Source organism: Phoenix dactylifera, chromosome 10, assembly GCF_051530095.1.
Source record: "Phoenix dactylifera cultivar Ajwa chromosome 10, Ajwa_hap1_PhDact_Kaust_v1.1, whole genome shotgun sequence".
Classification (NCBI taxonomy): domain Eukaryota; kingdom Viridiplantae; phylum Streptophyta; class Magnoliopsida; order Arecales; family Arecaceae; genus Phoenix; species Phoenix dactylifera.
Window position 1 is genome coordinate 21,315,436 of NC_143199.1, and position 19,091 is coordinate 21,334,526.

Sequence of the window (19,091 nt, forward strand, 5' to 3'; positions counted from 1 at the left end):
AATATTGCACGGAAAGTTCTATGCGGATGCTAGATGGCCGTTCATCCTTCCCCCGGAAGGCATCCAATGGCACATCCAGCTTTCGCTTGGAATTGACATTTAAGACGTAACGTGAACGGGAAAAAATAACTAATCGTGGTAACTTGGGAACCGTCGTATTATTATAATTAAATGAAATAATAAAATAAAGAAGAACGATTTTGTTGCTAAAAAAAATAAAGAACAATAATTGTTCGGGGTTCTTATCCTACACCGCTCCCACCGCCCGGACTTCCCGAGGCTTATCCACACCCGCGAGGATTAAATAACGCCGCAGGAGAGTCCCCAAAGGAAAGCGTCCAAATCCACGTGCAATAGGACAATTTTTTTTATTCGGTGAGGTGCTCGATGACGTCACGTCGAGTACTTAGATAGCTAATACCACGGGTTCCATTTAAGCAGGACGTTCCGGTGGAACAGCATATTCAAGACCTAGGATATAAATAGAGTTCCTCGGCGACGAAGGATTGCTCCCCTTCCATTATTTCCCTCTGTTGTTGCGTTGGACGACCACGCTTCGGCCCTGGAGTCGGTCTGCGCTCGTGGCGGGAGGCGAGGGAGGTTATGCCGGAAGGCGTCAAGGTATCTCTCTCTCTCTCTCTCTCTCTTTCTGTCTTGTCGCTCCTCCTTTGGATCTTGTCTTCGTGTTTTGGATCTCGTATTCCTCTTTTTTTTTATCGGCGGTGCCGCCCCCTACGATTTCGTTGATTTCGAGGGTTTTGGGTGATGAATTTTGGAATTTGGGTTATTGTTAGATCCTAGGGTTTTGATCTGAGTGGGCATCGGGGCGGGTTTCAGGATTTAATTTGGTGCGAGGACTTTTTAACGATTCTAGGGTTTCTGATACATGAATTTGTTTTGTTTCTAATTCCTTTCTCTTTCAGTGTATTTTTGCTGATTCGTTGATCGATTTTATCTTGGTGTGTGGATTTGAAGGGGATTCGTGTTTGATGCAGTATTCTTTATTTTATTTTATTTTTTTTCTTTTTGGGGGGGATGACTAAGGGGTTTCAAGGATCGGACGATTAGGTTATCAAGCATGTGTAAATTATTAGGATTTGTGAAGATTATGCTTTAGATAAGCTTTGTGGATAAATAAATTTCATACCAGGATTATTATTACAGTTATCTGTGATTTTGAGTTATTTACTGTCTCTAGTTCTTTTAGTAATTGATTTTCTAATAATTTACTAATGCTAAATCGTTTTTATTGCTGATCGAAACCCAGCTTATTGTTTAATTGCTATGAAAGATGTGATGTAGTATTTATGGGTTTATGCTAGGTTGAACCTTATTGGATGACTCCAACTAATTATCGAGAAAGTTTTTGGGATATTTGATCATAATAATGGGAGAAATTTACATTCAACAACGGGTTGCAGATTATGGAACCCATTCCAAATCTGACCCTAGAACATGATTTTCAACAACAACGTGGACTTGGTCTCTTGTGACCAAAATCAGAAGCAATTTTTAGATACAACAACTTTTCAATCAGTCAATTTATAATGCCAAATACTTGCTGCAAGCATGCCCATCTACTAGTGGAAAAAAAAATCACTGACCATACATCTTAAAGAAGGATTTGTTGAGATAATGTACATCGGAATATAGCATCCCCATAAATTTGGGCTAGCCGCGCTTTGTTGATGGAAAACCATTCTAAAATTTGACAAGTTAGGCTGGAATTAAGTGTAATTCATTAGACGTCTCTGCATTATTTATGTAGATGTCGGATGTTATGCTGATAACACTTCCATAACATGATCAAGGACTGTCTAGGTCTGGAAGGATTGACACACTATAAGTATTGATGATGCTACTCTTATATATTTATATTCACTTTCCTATGATGAAAGTGAATCTTATGTTATTGCATTGGATGTTAAAAATCCTGTGCTAATTATTGCAGGGCTGGGGCAAGGCTTGCTTCTTACTGTCGTATAATTATAAAAGGAAAATATGAATTGGATGTTCCTATAAAAAATGGAGTGGAAATAATAATGTGAGGATGCTGATTATATCTTGTTCATATATAGAAATTTACCTACCTATGCTGATTTGAGGTTTATCAATGTCAAGCAATTTCACCCATAAAATGATTTTTAAATGCCTTTCTGATAAAATAATGTAATCCTATTAGGTAGTATTGATTACATGGATTGTATTTTGCATGTGCAATGCATATGGGAGGAAGCATGGTTGGGTTCTATCCATCTGATTAGAAATTTTTTCCCTATTATTAATGTAATTTGATAACCTCACTCACACTCTTGTTTCACACACCAGCCCAATGCACGAGGGTCCTAGCAATATAGGGTCTAGGAAGGGTCAAGTGTATGCAGCCTCACTCTCGTGTGCGTTGAGGCCATTCTATGTTTCGAATCCATGACACACATGTCACAACGGAGCAACCTTACCATTGCATGAAGGCTTGTCCTCATACACTATCTTGTCTTCCTCTTAAACAAAAAAAAGGAAGGAGGGAGAGAGAGAGAGAGAGAGAGAGAGAGAGAGAGAGAGAGAGAGTTAATCATGATGGATGCATTTAGTAGAGAAGCAACTATTTATAAAGTGCCTTGAGGAAGGCGGGAATAGTTGAATGTCCCATGAGAGTTTTCTTTCCATAATATAAAGTAGATCTTGGCATGTGCATTCCATGCGAGTGTAAGCTTGAGTGGCTGTAATCCCCTGTCTGATGAGAACTTTTCTACAGTTTATCTAACATAATAATGCAGTCCCACTTTGGCAGTATGCTACTATTATCTCTCTTAAAGAAAGAGAGAGAGTTCTACCAAGGTAAACAATATTTTCGGAAGAATGATGTAAAAAAGCAGTGAGGAGCTTGCTTGAGAGAGAGAGAGAGGGAGAGTCCAACTAAGGTTGTTGCTTTTAGCTTAAAAGGATGTATTTGTAAGAATGCCCTTGAGAAAGTGGCAAGGAGCTTACTTTTTAATGTAGCATGTGATGACAATAATGAATAAACATGCTTATTAACTGTGAAGGTATCATTCGCCAAGTTTTGGTAATTATGATGTTAAGCACATTTAAATCGATTTCTATTGGTCACTATTTGTATTGTATTTCCTTTTGTTCTTCTGACAGAAAGTTCAACCTGTGGCCTTATTATATCTGGATTTAGTAACATGTCTGTACCTTCCTTTGCCAGGTTGCACCTTTGTGTACTTGCGTGGGCTTAACTTTTGTACCTAAGATATGGAGCAAGTGCCCTTTTGGTCAAGTTGCTTTCAGTGCGGAGTCTTGTTTCTCCAGGAAGTTCTTGACTGGCGGTTCTTTGTTCTTGGAGACTTCCTTCTCATTTCCTTCGTTAACTGTACTTAGGGCCCAGCTACTGTTTTATGACCATCAAGGGCTGCCTGATGCAATTGTTTTCTGAAGTTGGTGTTGGATTTATAGTGTGGTTTTAGAAACCAACTTCACTCACTATGTTGAATATGATGTACTTGCTGCCATCATGCTCCAACATTTTTGGTGTTCGCAGTTCTTCTTCTGCATAGCTTCTGCTTGAAGTTTATGTGCAGTCTAAAGAGCTTGTTACGAAAGAATTATTTTGCAGGTGTGTCATTGACTTCTCATAAATTATTTGTTATTTGAATTGTGAAATTATCTGTTATTTGAATTCTGATCATTATGTTTTGGCTTTCTTATCCGTGGTTAAATTCTAATAGCTCCTATCTGTCTTCTCTGATTCTAGCTATTAGACTTGCTGCAGCTCCATCTATAGTTTTTCTTTTATGTTCTATATTCCTTCCTTGTGTCAAGTGTAGAGCAGGCTTGACAAGTTCTTGAGTGATTAAAAATCTTTTGAACAAGTTATATGGGGAACCCTAATCATGCTCAAACTTTGTTTTCTCCAGTAGTGTAGAGCAGTAGAGGGTTCATTTTCCTATTCTCCTGCTAAGATGAGTTGCATTATTTTGTCCGCTGTACTACTGAAGGCAGATGATCTCAGAAATGCAATTTGGAAGTTGTCAGAAATAACGAATTTGAAGTGCACCTGTTGGAATGATCTAGTGCTTGCGTACCTGGCTTGACGTTCCAGTTATTTTGTTCCCTGAATTTTATCTTTTCCAGATACACTTACAGTGGGATCTGCAGTATATTTTTTGCTTAAACATCCTTTTCTCAAATAAGCCGACTGTGGGTGTATTTTCAGCTGAAAACATGGAAAGGTATATTTTTGTAATTGTATTTCAGTTGATTTGTCATGCTGTAGTGTCTAATTATTCTGAATGGTACTTGTACCGCTGTTACAGGTACAACTTAATCAGAGAAGTTGGTGATGGAACCTTTGGGAGTGTTTGGCGAGCAATAAATAAACAGACTTGTGAAGTTGTAAGTATCCTGTTGTGCATGCAAAGACATTTCTTACTTCTCTGGGGCTTGCTTTCATGTAACTGGAGGTCAATCAGTTACTGCAGAGTCACATGTTAACAGTTTTAAGAAACCAAATGCTTCAGCTACATCAACTGCAAATTAAGTTGCTGAGGCCTTTGGGGCATCATTAGGGTCTCATTTGTCTTTGATGGAGTTGTTGTGAATCCTGCTCATCTTAAAGGACCATTGTCAAATATATTGTTTCTTTTGTCTCATGTTACTACATTTTGTAACTGTATTGAATTTGACAGGTTGCAATTAAGAAAATGAAGAGGAAATATTATTCCTGGGAAGAATGCATGAATCTCCGGGAAGTGAAGGTAATCAGAATATTATTACCATTTTTGTCCCTTTTTTGGGTTGTTCTTTTCTCACAAATGGAGTGCTTGTTTTTCCAGTCTTTGAGAAGGATGAACCATCCTAATATCGTGAAGCTTAAAGAGGTTATTAGAGAGAATGATATGTTATACTTTGTATTTGAGTACATGGTATGCCTCTGTCCTAATCATAATCAGATGGTTTTCTTCAGCATGAGCATGTTATGACATTAATTTTTGATTACTTTGGTAACTTCAGGAATGCAATCTTTATCAACTTATGAAAGATAGAGGGAAATCTTTTTCAGAGGCTGAAGTCAGGAATTGGTGCCTTCAGATATTCCGGGCTCTGGCTTACATGCACCAACGTGGTTATTTTCACCGTGACCTTAAACCTGGTACTGCTCATATCTGTTAAAATGTTATGTTTGATATCTGTTCAATTCTTGTTTCGCATAGTTGTGTCTATGTTGCAGTTGTAATAGTTCCTCATTCTTATTGTCGAGTGCTATAACTATCTAGATCACTTATTGTATGTTTGTATGACAAATTAGAGGCATAATTAGAATCTGGCAGTTGGAAACCATTTGCAATATTGCCAGGAAGTTAGGAGCACTGCTGCTTGGATTAGTTTGGGCCACATTGAGCTGAGTTTCTTGTTTGAACTTGTAATATATTCTGCATCTTTTTTCTGCCATTCATGTTTCCTGCACTAGCCTATATGAGCAAATGTTCATGAATATGGATGAATATTGACGCATCTGGTTGTTTTTGGTCCATGTTGGATTCAAGCTCCAGACCAAGGACTTGATAAATGTTTCTTGAAAGTTAACCCTGGACTAATGCAGCACATGTGCTTCCTTTAGCACTTGACTGTTAGTTATGATATGCACGAATTAGTTGTATCTGGTACTAGTACCAAACTGGTATGATATGGTACACTCCGTTCCGTCCGGTTCGGGCCGGTACCTTAATATAGAGTATATTGAAACAGTAGTTTTCAAATGGACCGCATATTGTAGTGCAATAGAAGTTATGTCCGTTTTATCGTTAGTATTTGTATTATGTAAAGAACATGTATTGCATGGAAGCAAATATTTTCCTCGTATGATCACTGAAGTAATCGGAGTATTGCTTGCTAAATGAAGTTTGTTGAATATGTATAAGACTCCCAAGTCCCCTTCTCATCCCAAAATTCTTTGTTCTTTTGAATTTTTAAGACCGGGGAATTCTATATATTCTGAAATCTTCCTGAAAAAACATGGATGTGGTGAATGTCTGTCTTCCTTTATCTAAAATATTAGACATCTCTTCTGTTACATATTCAACAACATTTATGGATCCTTTCTATATATAGATTTTTTCTGTTGCATATATTCCATGAAGCTGGCAACTGTTTAATATATAGATATTCCATGCTATGTAGATTTATTCTATATGCTATATATGTATATTGAATTTTTATATATATGTGATGCCATAATATATATAACAGAAAAAATGGAAGACAGAGAAAGATTTTTTATGTATATAACAGAAAACATGAAGTCCATAATCTATATATAGAATTCTATATGTTTCATGTTATATATGTTATATATATATATATATATATATATATATATATATATATATATAATTTTAATATATGTTATATAGATGTATACGTAATATATATATATATTCTTCATAATATATGCATTTTTTATATATGATTACATTTATATATGTAACATATATATTCTATATATGGTGATATAGATTTTTTGTTTTTGATACATGGAGAAAACATGGAATATCTTTAACACCTCTTTCTGTTATATATATGTTTCATTCTCTTAATTCAAGACATGAAGAAGGCAATTGCTGAGCCATCTTTTCTTGTAAGTTATGCCAGTGGTTACATAATGTTGACATCCTTTGCAGAAAACTTATTGGTTACGAAAGACATCATCAAGATAGCAGATTTTGGCCTTGCTCGTGAGGTTTCTTCAGAGCCGCCATATACAGAATATGTCTCCACTCGCTGGTGAGTCTTGAACATGGTTGTTTTAATATGTATTCTGTTGGTTCACTTCGTACCATGACTGTCAATTTTCAATATATGTGGATTTTGTAGGTATCGAGCTCCAGAAGTTCTGCTTCAGTCTTCTGTTTATGGCTCCGCAGTTGGTGAGTTAAGAATGAATCTAATCATTACATGAGTACTTGGTCAAATGTGTTGCTGTTTGTATATATCATGATTCTCTTTATTTCAACTCTAGATATGTGGGCGATGGGTGCAATCATGGCTGAACTTTTCAGTCTCCGTCCTCTTTTTCCAGGCTCAAGGTACTTGTTTTACAGTGTTGTATTTTTCTGCCTTTAGAGCTTAACATTCGAGCATTGACATACACCGAAAACAATTTTTCAGTTTTCTGTTTTTCCTCTCCCTATATGTTCACATGTCTTATATATTCTTTTTATTCAGTGAAGTAGATGAGGTATACAAAATCTGTAGTATTATTGGTACTCCCAATCAATGTACCTGGGCTGAAGGACTGCAGCTTGCAGATGCTATCAAGTTCCGGTTTCCGCAGGTTTTTTTCTCCCTTTATTACTCATAGTGCTCCAAATGCTATGCCTTCTTTACTTCTACTGTAATCTATTTTGTTTACCCCTTCTGACTATATTTTGTTTTATAGTTGGAAAAAGGCATTAAATGTTGTGGATACCTGGACAGATCACTTGCATTTACCATTTGAATGTATATTGCCAGCACAAAAGTAGATCTGCAATGGAGTTGTTATTTTTTAAAATTTTTCTCCAGTATTTTTTTTTGATATTATATCTTGTTGTCATACAAAAATGACAATTCATTTGAAGGTGCGGGACTCCTGAATTAACATTGTTACATTTTTGAATCTTCACATATCAAAATTCTTTCATTGCTGTAATTTATGCGCACTAACTTGTCTGGGAACCTTTTTAGTGTAATGCCAATATTTGTCTAAGTAGTTGCTGTCTTCATGACCATTAGACTTCTTTGGGGATTTTCATTTGCATCAGTTCTAGGCATTCTGTAAAAGGTCATATGCTACCTGTTTACAAATATAGGTCTTGGCATTTTTTTTTTCTATTCCTAATTTTCTTTTTATTGGGCCATCTTTTGGTTATAGTAAGTCTTGTTGTTGTTTTATCTCAATTTACTGTGAACCTGAACAGAGAGCATGCTAATATTGAAGGGAAAAGAATAAAAGAAATCCATGGTTGCTTCACTTTGTTGCTGTTCGCATGTGTTTTCTCTAAAGATATGTGGCAGCATCCAAGTACTTATCTTGTGCTTTGATGAGTGCGGAAAATCTTATGTATGTAGCTTCCAGATCATTTTTTAGAAATTTTGCCTGGCCTAAAGATTAGGTAGTCATCACCATCATCACCATAATAGTAATGCAGGTTTTTTCTCATCAAAATGTGTTTTCTATGATGGAAGACACTAACAAAGAAGGCTACAATGCCTTCACTAATGTTTTTAGTAGTCAGGTTTATTTATATGTCATGTATGCATTGGTGACCTTTTGTTGCTATGCTTTGCTATTCAAGTGGGTCTGAATAGGATATGGCAATGCTTGTGGGTTAAATAATGCTGGAACCCTCTAATTTCTGCACCTTCTTGAATCCATCCTGGAGAAAGATCTAAATTGTGCTCATGTTAGATCTAAATACAACTAGATAGAATTAGTAGTTATGCTGGGGTTCTGTGGATTCCCAATTGGTTGATGTATATGATGGTTGTATCGTTTCCAATATATACTCAAATGAATGGATAGCCGTTTATGCAGGCATTTGTTTTTTTGGTTCCACACTGTTTGGATTAATTAAGCCATCTTTGTTTTTTCACTGAGCTGAAAGAATTCTAGCACTGGGTAAGATATTTTTCACGTGTATGAACGTTTACACATGTAGCATTTAATTTCTTAGTTTGACCTTAAAGAGAGCATAAAACTAATGAAGTCTTTGGTGTTGCTGGTGGCGGCCATGTTTTTGTGCTGATTAAATGTGTCTTTATCTCCCTTATCATGAAGTGCTGCTGCTAGATATCCTGACATAGTTTCTGTTGTTTTTTAGTTATTTTTGGAATTAAAACTATTTAGTATTATTTTGTGTTCTTCTCCTTATTTTACAGTTTGCGAGTGTCAATCTTTCACTGCTAGTCCCATCAGCTAGCAAGGACGCAATCAACCTAATATCGGTAAGCCATGCATTTGTAGATAACTGGTTTAATTTTCAGATTGGATTTTCGTATGCTTGAGTAACTCAAAAGAGTTATCGTATTTTCCTGAAGTATTTTGTATGCTATAGTAATTGTTGTCTTTTACATATGCAGTGGCTTTGTTCTTGGGATCCCAGCAGAAGACCTACAGCAGCAGAGGCTCTTCAGCATTCTTTTTTCCAGGTGAGATTAATTGAACATGCATATGCACATTCAAAGATAGTCATATTCTTCTTCTTCTTCGCCGCCTTCTTCTTCTTCGCCGCCTTCTTCTTCTTCATCATCTTCGGCATTTCTTCTTCTTTGTCCGCTTCTTCGTCTTCTTTTTCGTCCTCTTGTTCTTTTGGTGATGATTGTTATCTTCACTCTGATATTGCAGCCCTGCTTTTACATCCCACCATCGGTTTGTCTGAGACCAGCAGGAATGCCAGCAACACCTCCATCTGGTTTGTTTCCTTTCTGCGACTTACTTTCCTACTTTTTTAAAAAAAATTTATTGGTAGCGTTGCGCGAACCTAAACTGGAATGTTGCTTTTCATTCTTTTAGTTGGGATGAAAGGAGCTTTTGAACAGAAAAACACTAGGAGATATTCTATAGGAGCTTTATCCAATACAAAGCCAGCAAGCAATTTGTCATCTGCAAATGTTAATGCTTACATGAGGACAGGTAATTGTTTATGTCTAGTTCTGCGTACATTTTGTCCTAGACCAGAACTAGGGGTGTAATTGAGCTGAGCTTTGATTAAACTTGGGTCTGATCAAGCTCGGTATGAAATTAATTTCAAGATCGAACTCTGAGGTCGAGCTTGATTTGTTTATTATTATTTCAAGCTCAAATTGAGCTTAATTTCATATTGAGCTGGACAAGAGCATATTTGATCAGCTTCCGATGATCCTAATCTGAGCTAAAATCAACTTGAGATTAAACAAAGCTTGGTTTTCATGCTTGAATGAAAGCTCAATTCTTGATTTCAAGTTTGGTTTAAGGTTTGGCCCTGACCTAAATTAACATTTAATCCAAAAAATTAACAAAATTGTACCAATTAAAATGTTAATCCAATGATCTGCTGTATTTATATATTTCTTTAATAAAAGCTGGGGGTCTTTTGCCCCTTCTATTTCTTCAAAAAAAATTATTTTAAATAATTCCAGCCTTTTCAAGCCTAACCTGATGGAGCTGAGTTAGTTTTTGGCTCCACTTGAAATCAACTTTCAGCCTATTTTTGCTGGTTCAAGCTTTTGGTTCATTTAGCTTCAAACCAAGCTTGATTTGAGCTCTTTAACCGAGTTCGATCTGCCCTGTTTATTTGACACCCCTAGCCAGTTTAAGGGCCATGTCATTGTGTCACCATTAATTCCTTTTTTTAAGGAATTTGAAAGATTATATGTCTACGAGTCTCACATGTATTGCTGTATGATTCTGTACATTGTAGGTGTGCAAAGGAAGCTGGAGATGGAGAATCATCAGGTAAGTTCTCCTATGCTGATACTCAATTGTCTCTGCGTGTGTTGTGAATGTCTTAGAGAAATTTACAATCTTCAGGAATCCAAGAATGAAAAATCCACCAAAATTGGTCCGAAACAATCTCGATACCGACCACCAGCAAGAAACAATCCAGGTGTGCTATAATTTTCCCGTGCTTTTAAAGGTTTCAATTAATGATGGTGTAACAAGGAGTTTCAAGGTTCTTTAAACTTGCAGTGGGTTGCTTTTGTGAAAGGATTTTTTATGTATTATCCCCCTACAGTATGTGCATATTCGAGCGTACTGTTTCTACTATTACGCTTGCAGGCAACAATTTCTAGAGTTCTGATCTAGTTGCAGGGGGAATGGAATCCTCAATCCTGCAATTTCTGGGGTCCTTTTAAACTCTAAATCACCTTTGAAACAGGTTTCCTTATACAAGAATTTCAGGATTGAAGGATCCAAAGTCCATCAATCAATTTGCTTGCTAAATTTGGGATCCTTAACAAGGATGCCTGGCAAGCATCTTCGAAATAATATCAAATATTTTAGGTGCTTTTTTTGTAGTTATTGCTGTTGCAACAGGCAATAGCAAATATTTTAGGTGCCATGTTGAAGTTTTTGGTGCTATAATTGTTTGTCGATCTTGTCCTGATTTTGTTGCTGCTGTTTCTGCTTGAGTAGCAGGATATCTGGGTAGGGACTCGCGTAGAGTTTCTGACGTCACTGAGAAGTTGGCTTGCCTGAAAGTGAGCTCCAACAAAGTTTCAGATGCCTCTGAGAAGCTGCCACCCCTGAAGGCTGCCGATCCTCAGCCAGTGAGGCAGCAGCCACCTCGCATGAAGGCTGGTGGATGGCATAGCCATACTGATTTCCTCGCTAATCCTGATGAAGTACCCGCGCCCAGAAGCTACTATCCGAGGAAAGTTGCAGGCTAAAGAGAGCGGTCCCTTGGCCTTGCTTATGGAGACTCTTCACGTGATCCTTCTACCGTGTTGGTTTGATTGTTGGACCACCTACATCTATTAGTATGTTTGCTAAATAAAGGAGGGATTTGCTTGTTTATCTTCCTTTTTCTGTTTTGTTTGGAATGTTGGACCACCTATTATCTCTTGGCATGTTTACTAAATAAAGGAAGGATTTGCTTGTTTAGCTTTCAGTAAATAATGCTGGTTAACTGATTCATTGTCCACAGGATTGCCTGGTATTTTGATATTAGCTTTCAGGATTTTGGTTTTCTAGGGCTTAATTTTCAAATTATTAATCTAGTTGGTTTATTAATCAATGTTGGGGGTGTGGGGTATTACGTTGCCTAGAGGAGTTGGAGATAAAAGTTTTTGTTTTTTAATTTTTTTTAAAAAATGCTCGATTGGGGTTATGCGATCATTTAACTCATTTAATTATGCTAACAAAATCCGTCGACTCGGAAACATGATAGGAAGCAAAAATTTATGGGCCCGCTCGGACGGGCAATTCTGTCATCTGGGTTTGGTTTTGGTTTCTATCTCTCCTCGGTTGGATCTGCCATCCTGAGTGTGGTTTGTGCATATCTCGGTATGATTGCATTTTGCCTAGATGATTCTCAATAGCAAAGCTTTCATCCAGTAGTTAGCATAAACATCAATCAGCATAAATGAAGAACGAGCACGAATGGTAAACTAGAGGTGCATGCAAATAATTAGAATCCTGACATTTTAAGGAGGAATTGATCTGTTACATAGTCATGAGAATTTCATGATTTTGCTTCTTTTTTTTCAGTAGAATATTTTTTTTAAAAAATTCAAATAGATGACTTCATGTGTTCTAGAATTTAAAGAACCTGCTAACATGCAGAATGAAAATCCTATTTTGAATAAAATTTTTAAATTTACACAATTTTTCCATGTTTTTCTGTCGAGTTCATAACTCCCTTCCAATAGGAAATCGTGCATATCTTCTAAAGAAGTCTCAGTTAAGAACATGTATAATTGCCACTTGGGAATAAGCATAGAAACAGAAAGTTTGTTATCTAAAAGTAAATGCAAGTTGACTGTTGTTTCCTTGCATACAGTACTTCTAAGCCATGCTAGAACTAAGCTACAGTTTGCTACCTCCATGGTGCTAAGAATGGGAAACAGGGGAATTTAGTACAGTGAGGAAAGTTCTCAACTCAAGACTAATCTCCTTGTATCAGATGACATGGAAGTAAAGACATACAAGTTGACTGATCTGTTCGCAAGGATAAAATCATATCTTATAGAGGATACAAATGCATTACTAAGTGATCAGCTTTCTTTAGTAAGCAAATGAGAAGGAACCCATCCATGAATCAACAATCACTCTACTGGTCATTCATGCTATCAGTAGAAAGAAGGGCACATATATTCATGCTAAATTAATTGATGCAGGAAATCCAGTTTGGCCAGAATAAACTATATTCCTATATCTTGTTGACTTGGAAAAAGAAGAGCATGGGTAAAGCATATTATGCTTTTGATCAGGGGGAAAAATAGGCTGTATGGTTTTCTGAATAAAGTATGCGCATATGTTATTTTGAGCTTGGAAGTCAATCATTCTGATTTGTATTAACTGAGTGAGGTAGATCAGATAAAAACTGCTAGGAAGAAGCATAGAGTAGAAAAAAGAGAAAAAAATTATGCCTCCCCTCTCTCTCTCTCTCCACCTCTTAACTATTCTATCTGTGGTGCTTCTCCCTCACCCATAGCAAGCACTCTATCCTCCCTATGCCAGCTCCACCTAAACCTCCATTTTCCTCCTCCTCTAATCCAACAATCTCTTCATGACCTTTGCAGATACTGCTCCCAGCTGCCCACATTCTGGTAATTGCTTGGTGTACAATTATTTGGTGAGTGGCCAGATCATATCTCACTGAATTTTGGTTTCTTATCTTATAGTTGGTATAACTAAATATTCAAACACACACACACACACACAAAAAAAAAAAGTAATCCAGCAAATACAACTACATGCATGAATGCACCCTACCTGAAGCTTAATGAAACTTGCACCAATTTAAAGGATTAACATGATGCTCAGTGTCAGTCATAAAACTTTCTCATACTTCGGTGGATCAAGACTTAATTTATATGGCTACCACACATAGATAGGATAAACATAGATGGGATAAGGAGGCATTTATTTATACGCATGTGCAAACACACACAAACATATTTTATATATGTCTAGAGAGAGAACAAAATAATTATTTCTCCACACCTTGCTTGTACATAAAGGCATATATTTTATATATGAGAGAGAGAGAGAGAAAGAAAGCAACAATAATTACTTCTCAACACCTTACTGAGGCATAAAGTGGCTCTATTAGTTCTTCAAAAAGAATAATTACACAAAATCATGCAATCATGTGACTCTCATTTTCTCTCTCTATGTTTTCTGTCTAATGTGGTAAATCCTCTTCCTGTTTGCCCAGTGGAGATGGGAAACTTGGGATTTAGGAGCAGGAAGGTAATTAACCTCACCAAAAGGTTATTGACCCAACCATTGTTTTTCTTTACATAATGTTCATAATAACCTTAAAAACCTGAAATGAACTGACATTTCTCAAGCAATGAAGCACAAACAAGGCAAAACAGTGATGTTGCTGACACTATCAGATTCATAGCTTTGGTCTTTCAGAATTGAATAGGTGTGGTAGGACTTGTAGGTTGTGATGGTTTAATTATCTTTGACCAGTTATCAAGAGGGGGAATATCACTGAGGAAGGTGAGGAATGGATCATTAGGGGCTTCATAAGCTACTTGGGTCTCAATAATTTCTTTTCTAACATTCATGTCTGTCTTCGAGCTTTAATAGCCCATGAAGGCAATCATCTACACGGATGACCCATAGCAAGATTCATCTCTTTTGATTCATATGATGCAAAATAAATAATTCTTGTCTTATTTTTTTGCTTGGAAATAATACTACAGGAAAAAAAGAGCATTGTCGACGTTAGATAGAAGCGTCGGCAATTTTTTTCCAATGAGAAATCTTGCCGACGCTTCTAAAAAACGTCGGCAAATAATGGGCTCCGCCAACGCTTTTGTCAGCGTCGCGGGAATCTTCCCATTACCGACGCTTATAAGCGTCGGAAGGGTTAATCACCTCCCCACTCTTTGATCCGGCAATGGTCTCCGGGGTGTGGGCAAAGAAGCAGACGTGGCGACGACACGCGGTGCCATCCTTGCATGGTTGGGTCCGGTAGCCCAACGCGTAGGGAGAGTAGTGCCCATTGTTGCGGTGACCTTGCTCACGGGGAGGTTGTACGCGACCCCCGTTGTCAGATCGTTGAAGGGGGTCCACGGCAGGACGTAAACCGTTGGATTCTTGGAGTCGCATGCTTCGGAGCATCGAAGAGAGCCTGGGTGTGGGGCAGTGAGGGAAAGGAGCCGACGACGCTTAAAAGCGTCTTCGGACACCTAACCACCCTCGAGGCTCACTTGGGCCAGACGACGCTTAAAAGCATTGTTGGATGCCTAACCACCCTCCAACTGTCCCTATAAAAGGCCAAAGCGATGGAACCCTAGCCGCAGTTAGAGAGAGAGAGAGGAGAAGGAGGCGTTCGGGATGCTGATCATCTCTGCAGCCGTTGCCCGAGGGGACGCCGAGCGGATGGGCTAGATCGTAGTTCGGTAGTAGGTAGAGGTTTTTCTGTATTTTTTTTTTGTTATTGGTTCTTCTGTGGTTCTTCTGTATTTTCTCCATGTTTTCGGAAATGGAAGAAGGCGCTAAGGAGCGGAGTAAAGAAGGGAAAATAGAGTCGACGTGTTCTCTTCACAGCAATGAAGGGAAAAGAAGAGATTAAGAGCTGAGGAGCAGACTAAAGAAGGGAAAATGGAGTCGAGGTGTTCTCTTCACAGCAATGAAGGAAAAAGAAGAGATTAGGAGCTGAGAAGCGGACTGAAGAAGGCAGAGCGGACTGAAAAAGAAATTAGGAATTCTGAAATCCTTTTTGTAATTTGTAACTTGTAATTTGTTGAAGAGCGGAATGCGGAGGTTGGAGTTCAGGTTGGGGTTGAAGTTAGGAGATTACTCTTTATAATTTTTGGAGTTATTTTTATTGTAAAATTTGTGGGGTTATTTCTATTGTAAAAGATAATTTTACAGAAGAAAAATAAACATTAGTGTTCTTCTTGTGTTATTCTTTTTTAATATTATTCTTTTTTTTAATTTGCTGGGTTATCTATCTTGTGCTATTAGAAGAAGAATTAGAACGAATCAGTAATGGAGAATGTCAAGAGTTGTTTTTTTTGGCCTAGAAAAATTAATTAGGTTATTTATTTTTTTAAAAAAATAACTCTAATCTTTAGTTTTCGCCGATACTTAAAAGCGTCAGTAGACTCCAAAATAGTCCGACGTCGGCATAGCTCCTGGTTTTCAATGCTTTCCAAAAGCATCGGCAAAAAAGTTTTTTACCCCACCTGCCCGACGCTTTTGAGAGCATCGGCGCAAAATTTACTGATATTTATAAGCGTCCGTACAGGCTCTAAAAAGCGCCGGGAGAGGCTATTTTTTTTGTAGTGTAACTAAGATGTCCTGGTATCAGGAAAAAAATTTGCAGATCTCTTGATCAATTGGCTGGATAATAGAAATTAGGATGTCTTGTGAGTCCTTGTATGTATCCAATTAAATGACACTTGTCACCTCCATGAAGGCTCTCTAAGTCTATATAAAAAGTCGCCCATGAGAGGAGAAGTGGAGGTTGGTGAGAGGTTGAAGTGAGACTTCTTATCTTATTCAATTTCGAGTTAGCGTCGAAAACAGCTTATTCGAGAACAGCAAAAGCTGTGCCGTAGGAAAAGAGAAGTAGAACCGATGCTGGCTCCATACGGATACATCAAATGTGTGGAAAACAATCTCTTCGCGAGCAGGAGAGAGTCAAAAGGCAGAAGAGGAATCGGTTGTGCTAGAATTAGATCTAACCGTATCCGGTGTTTCGAAAGAGAGTAAGCTCTTTTGTGAGAGTTCGATAGGGCTTGAGGTCGATCGGTCCACCACTAAGGATCTATGGTAGGTACAATGGTTAAAATGACATAAAGTGGTAAGTTTACTGTATGCCGAAAAGATTAAAAAGTAGTTAATTTCAGATTATTAATCTACATCTGGTAAAGACAACTGTTTCATGCTGAGATAAACTAGGTATATTCTAAGAATGTCAATCAATTTATTGATTTTGTATTGGCATACTCCAATATAAATTTTTGCCAAATGGGAACACCTACTACCTCCCTTTCTTATAAATTTTTGGATCAAATTGGTTTATAGCTATTAAAGACTTCTTTCACTATATTCCTGATGAGCATAGGCTAGGCGAGGAGAAAACAAAGCAACCATGATGATTCAGATCGGACTAAATGAAATCCTATCAACACAACTTAAACAAATCAGAGTGTGTATGTTGCATGATAATTAGCCAATCTCAGCAGCACAATTAGAAATATGAGATTGGTTCATCGTATATCGTCGTATCGATATAATGTTGCATTGGAAAAATGATCAAGAGAAGGTATGATATTGTGAAAAAAGTTTTACCAAATGCAAGATCTTATTAGGATTTTGTGGAGAATGATATGCAATTGGACCGATCCATTTCAGCATTTTGATTTGTCTCACGCTGTCATGCAGCATAATTTTAAGTTTTGTCCAATCCACCTAACGCTTTGTGTTGTGCAGATGGTCTTTGATAGCAGGAAGACTACCAGGGTGAACAGACAATGAAATAAAGAACTATTGGAATACCTATCTCAAGGAAAAATGTCTAAAGAAGCAGCTCTGAACAACAGGCTTCATCGAGAATTAGGACAATACCATTCCAAAAGTCGAACTCAGGGCAGAAAGAGAGCCAAGAAGTTAATGAAATCATGAGCAAGGCCTTATGATGCACTAGAGTTTTGTTGGCTGATCAAGTTCCTGAATAAGTTTCTTTTTTTTTTTTTTAAGATTAGTTCCTGAATACGTTAAGAATAATTTTCCAGATGTTTTCATGAAAAGTTCTATATTTAGAGCCTATTTGGCTATTCCTACAGAATTGCGGTGAAAATCCTATAATATTTGTCGATTGAACCGTTTATTTAAGCATGACCTTATATCAACCAAATTCTATGGAGATAGCCCAAAGGCTAGGATTTGGGCTGGGTTTGGACAGGCTCTTAGAAAATGCAAGCTAGATGGATCAACATACCCGATTCCTGTAGGATCCTGTAGGAATATCCAAACAAGCCGTTAGCAATGGTTTTGTTCTATATTTCGTTGGGCAGGCTGCTTCTTAAAGAAAGATGAATTTGGAACTGAAACTATGGAAATTATGCAAAACTCACGTTTCTCTGAAGCTGCCATGGATGGTTCTCATATAACTAACAATAACTTACATGACACTGGTAGTGCTGCTTTGGCCAACAAGGACCATTACTTAAAAGGGATATACATTTGTGAGAAAGAGGAGGGTGGTGGGCCACACACTTTTCTGGATAATGATGCATGAGACTGATTACTTATGCCTCCAAAGTTGTAGAACTCCTAGTGTGTCATGTTCGTCCTTTCCTGTCCACCTAAAAATATTCTAAACAGATCGTTGTTAGAACCGACGAACAAAAGTTAAATTTAAATTCTACTCTTACCTTTCCTACTCGAAGAATAGTGGTTGTAAGAGGTCGATCCACAGGGAGGCGATTGGAGTTGCATAAAAATTAGAACATTCACTCGGATTCAAAATCAATTTTTGAATGATAAAAAAAAAACATTATTTTGAGAATGTTGAATGATTCTCTAGTCTATTAGAGAATGTTTTCCATTTGAAAATAACGAAAAGACAAATACTTGGAATAGAAGAGCATTTATAAATTTAATAAAATATTTAACCATTCAAAGAAAACTTTGGCATGGATGAAAACAGTGCTTAGGAAGATTGAAGCCTGGAACATAAATTGCATAAAGGAAGATTTAATGTATTGCATCAAAGAAGAATTAAAAGATTGCATTAAAAAAAAAATAGAAATTAACTTGAACCTAGAACAGGGATTGCATGAAAGAAAGTTTGCTAGATTTTATAAAAAGAAAATTGATTACAAATAAAAATGGAGATTAGAGGCCTAATACTCCTTCTATTTTGCAAATAAAATAAAGAAAAGAAAACAAAAACAAATTACTTTCTTTTCTCTCCCACGGTGGACTTTCACATAAAACACTCTTTTCTCTTTTTTTTTTTTCTTCTTCCCAAGAGAAACAGAGCACTCCCTTATTTTTCTGGTTCTTGGCTTCAACCCCAACCGAGCACCCTTCTTCTTCCTTTGGACCAGCCGGCCACTACCCCCCAACTCAGCTCTCCTCTCTTGGCCTTCACCTCCCTTCTTATAGCCCTTGGAGATGCTGAAGGTTGGGAGGAGCGGATCCGTTGACTGCTGAAATCGGGCACGGGAGGCTGGGGAGGCTGCGGGATCGACGGGATGACTACTTCTTATTTCCTTCTTTCGGTGATTTGGGAGGTGTATGCGGACGGGATGCTGGCATGGAAGCGGAAGGTGGGGACGCGCTGGCAGTGACGGCTCCGAGATGGCTGGGCTCACGGAAGAGGGGTTTCCTTCTTTGGGTGCCGGATTGGGGCGTTCATGGCATGGGAATCACT

At 37.6% G+C, this 19,091-nt stretch overlaps 1 protein-coding gene across 14 annotated transcripts; it reads left to right on the forward strand.

Moving 5' to 3' along the window:
• The first annotated feature begins 479 nt into the window (after nt 1-479).
• On the forward strand, nt 480-11,635 carry LOC103698810 (cyclin-dependent kinase F-4-like). 14 transcript variants are annotated; one of them, XM_039117624.3, is made up of 18 exons: nt 480-621; nt 3,209-3,616; nt 3,918-4,232; nt 4,317-4,395; nt 4,689-4,757; nt 4,836-4,925; nt 5,014-5,152; nt 6,681-6,783; nt 6,874-6,926; nt 7,019-7,085; nt 7,225-7,333; nt 8,920-8,985; nt 9,121-9,189; nt 9,386-9,452; nt 9,554-9,673; nt 10,440-10,474; nt 10,550-10,625; nt 11,156-11,635. In XM_039117624.3, the coding sequence occupies exons 3-18, from the start codon at nt 4,225-4,227 to the stop codon at nt 11,407-11,409; spliced, it is 1,404 nt and encodes a 467-aa protein (XP_038973552.1). In that variant the 5' UTR covers nt 480-621; nt 3,209-3,616; nt 3,918-4,224; the 3' UTR covers nt 11,410-11,635. The 14 variants fall into 14 exon arrangements, with proteins under 14 accessions (XP_038973552.1, XP_038973553.1, XP_088561630.1 ...); XM_039117625.3 differs by having other exon boundaries at nt 11,159-11,635; XM_088705504.2 differs by having other exon boundaries at nt 3,921-4,232.
• The last annotated feature ends 7,456 nt before the right edge of the window (nt 11,636-19,091 follow it).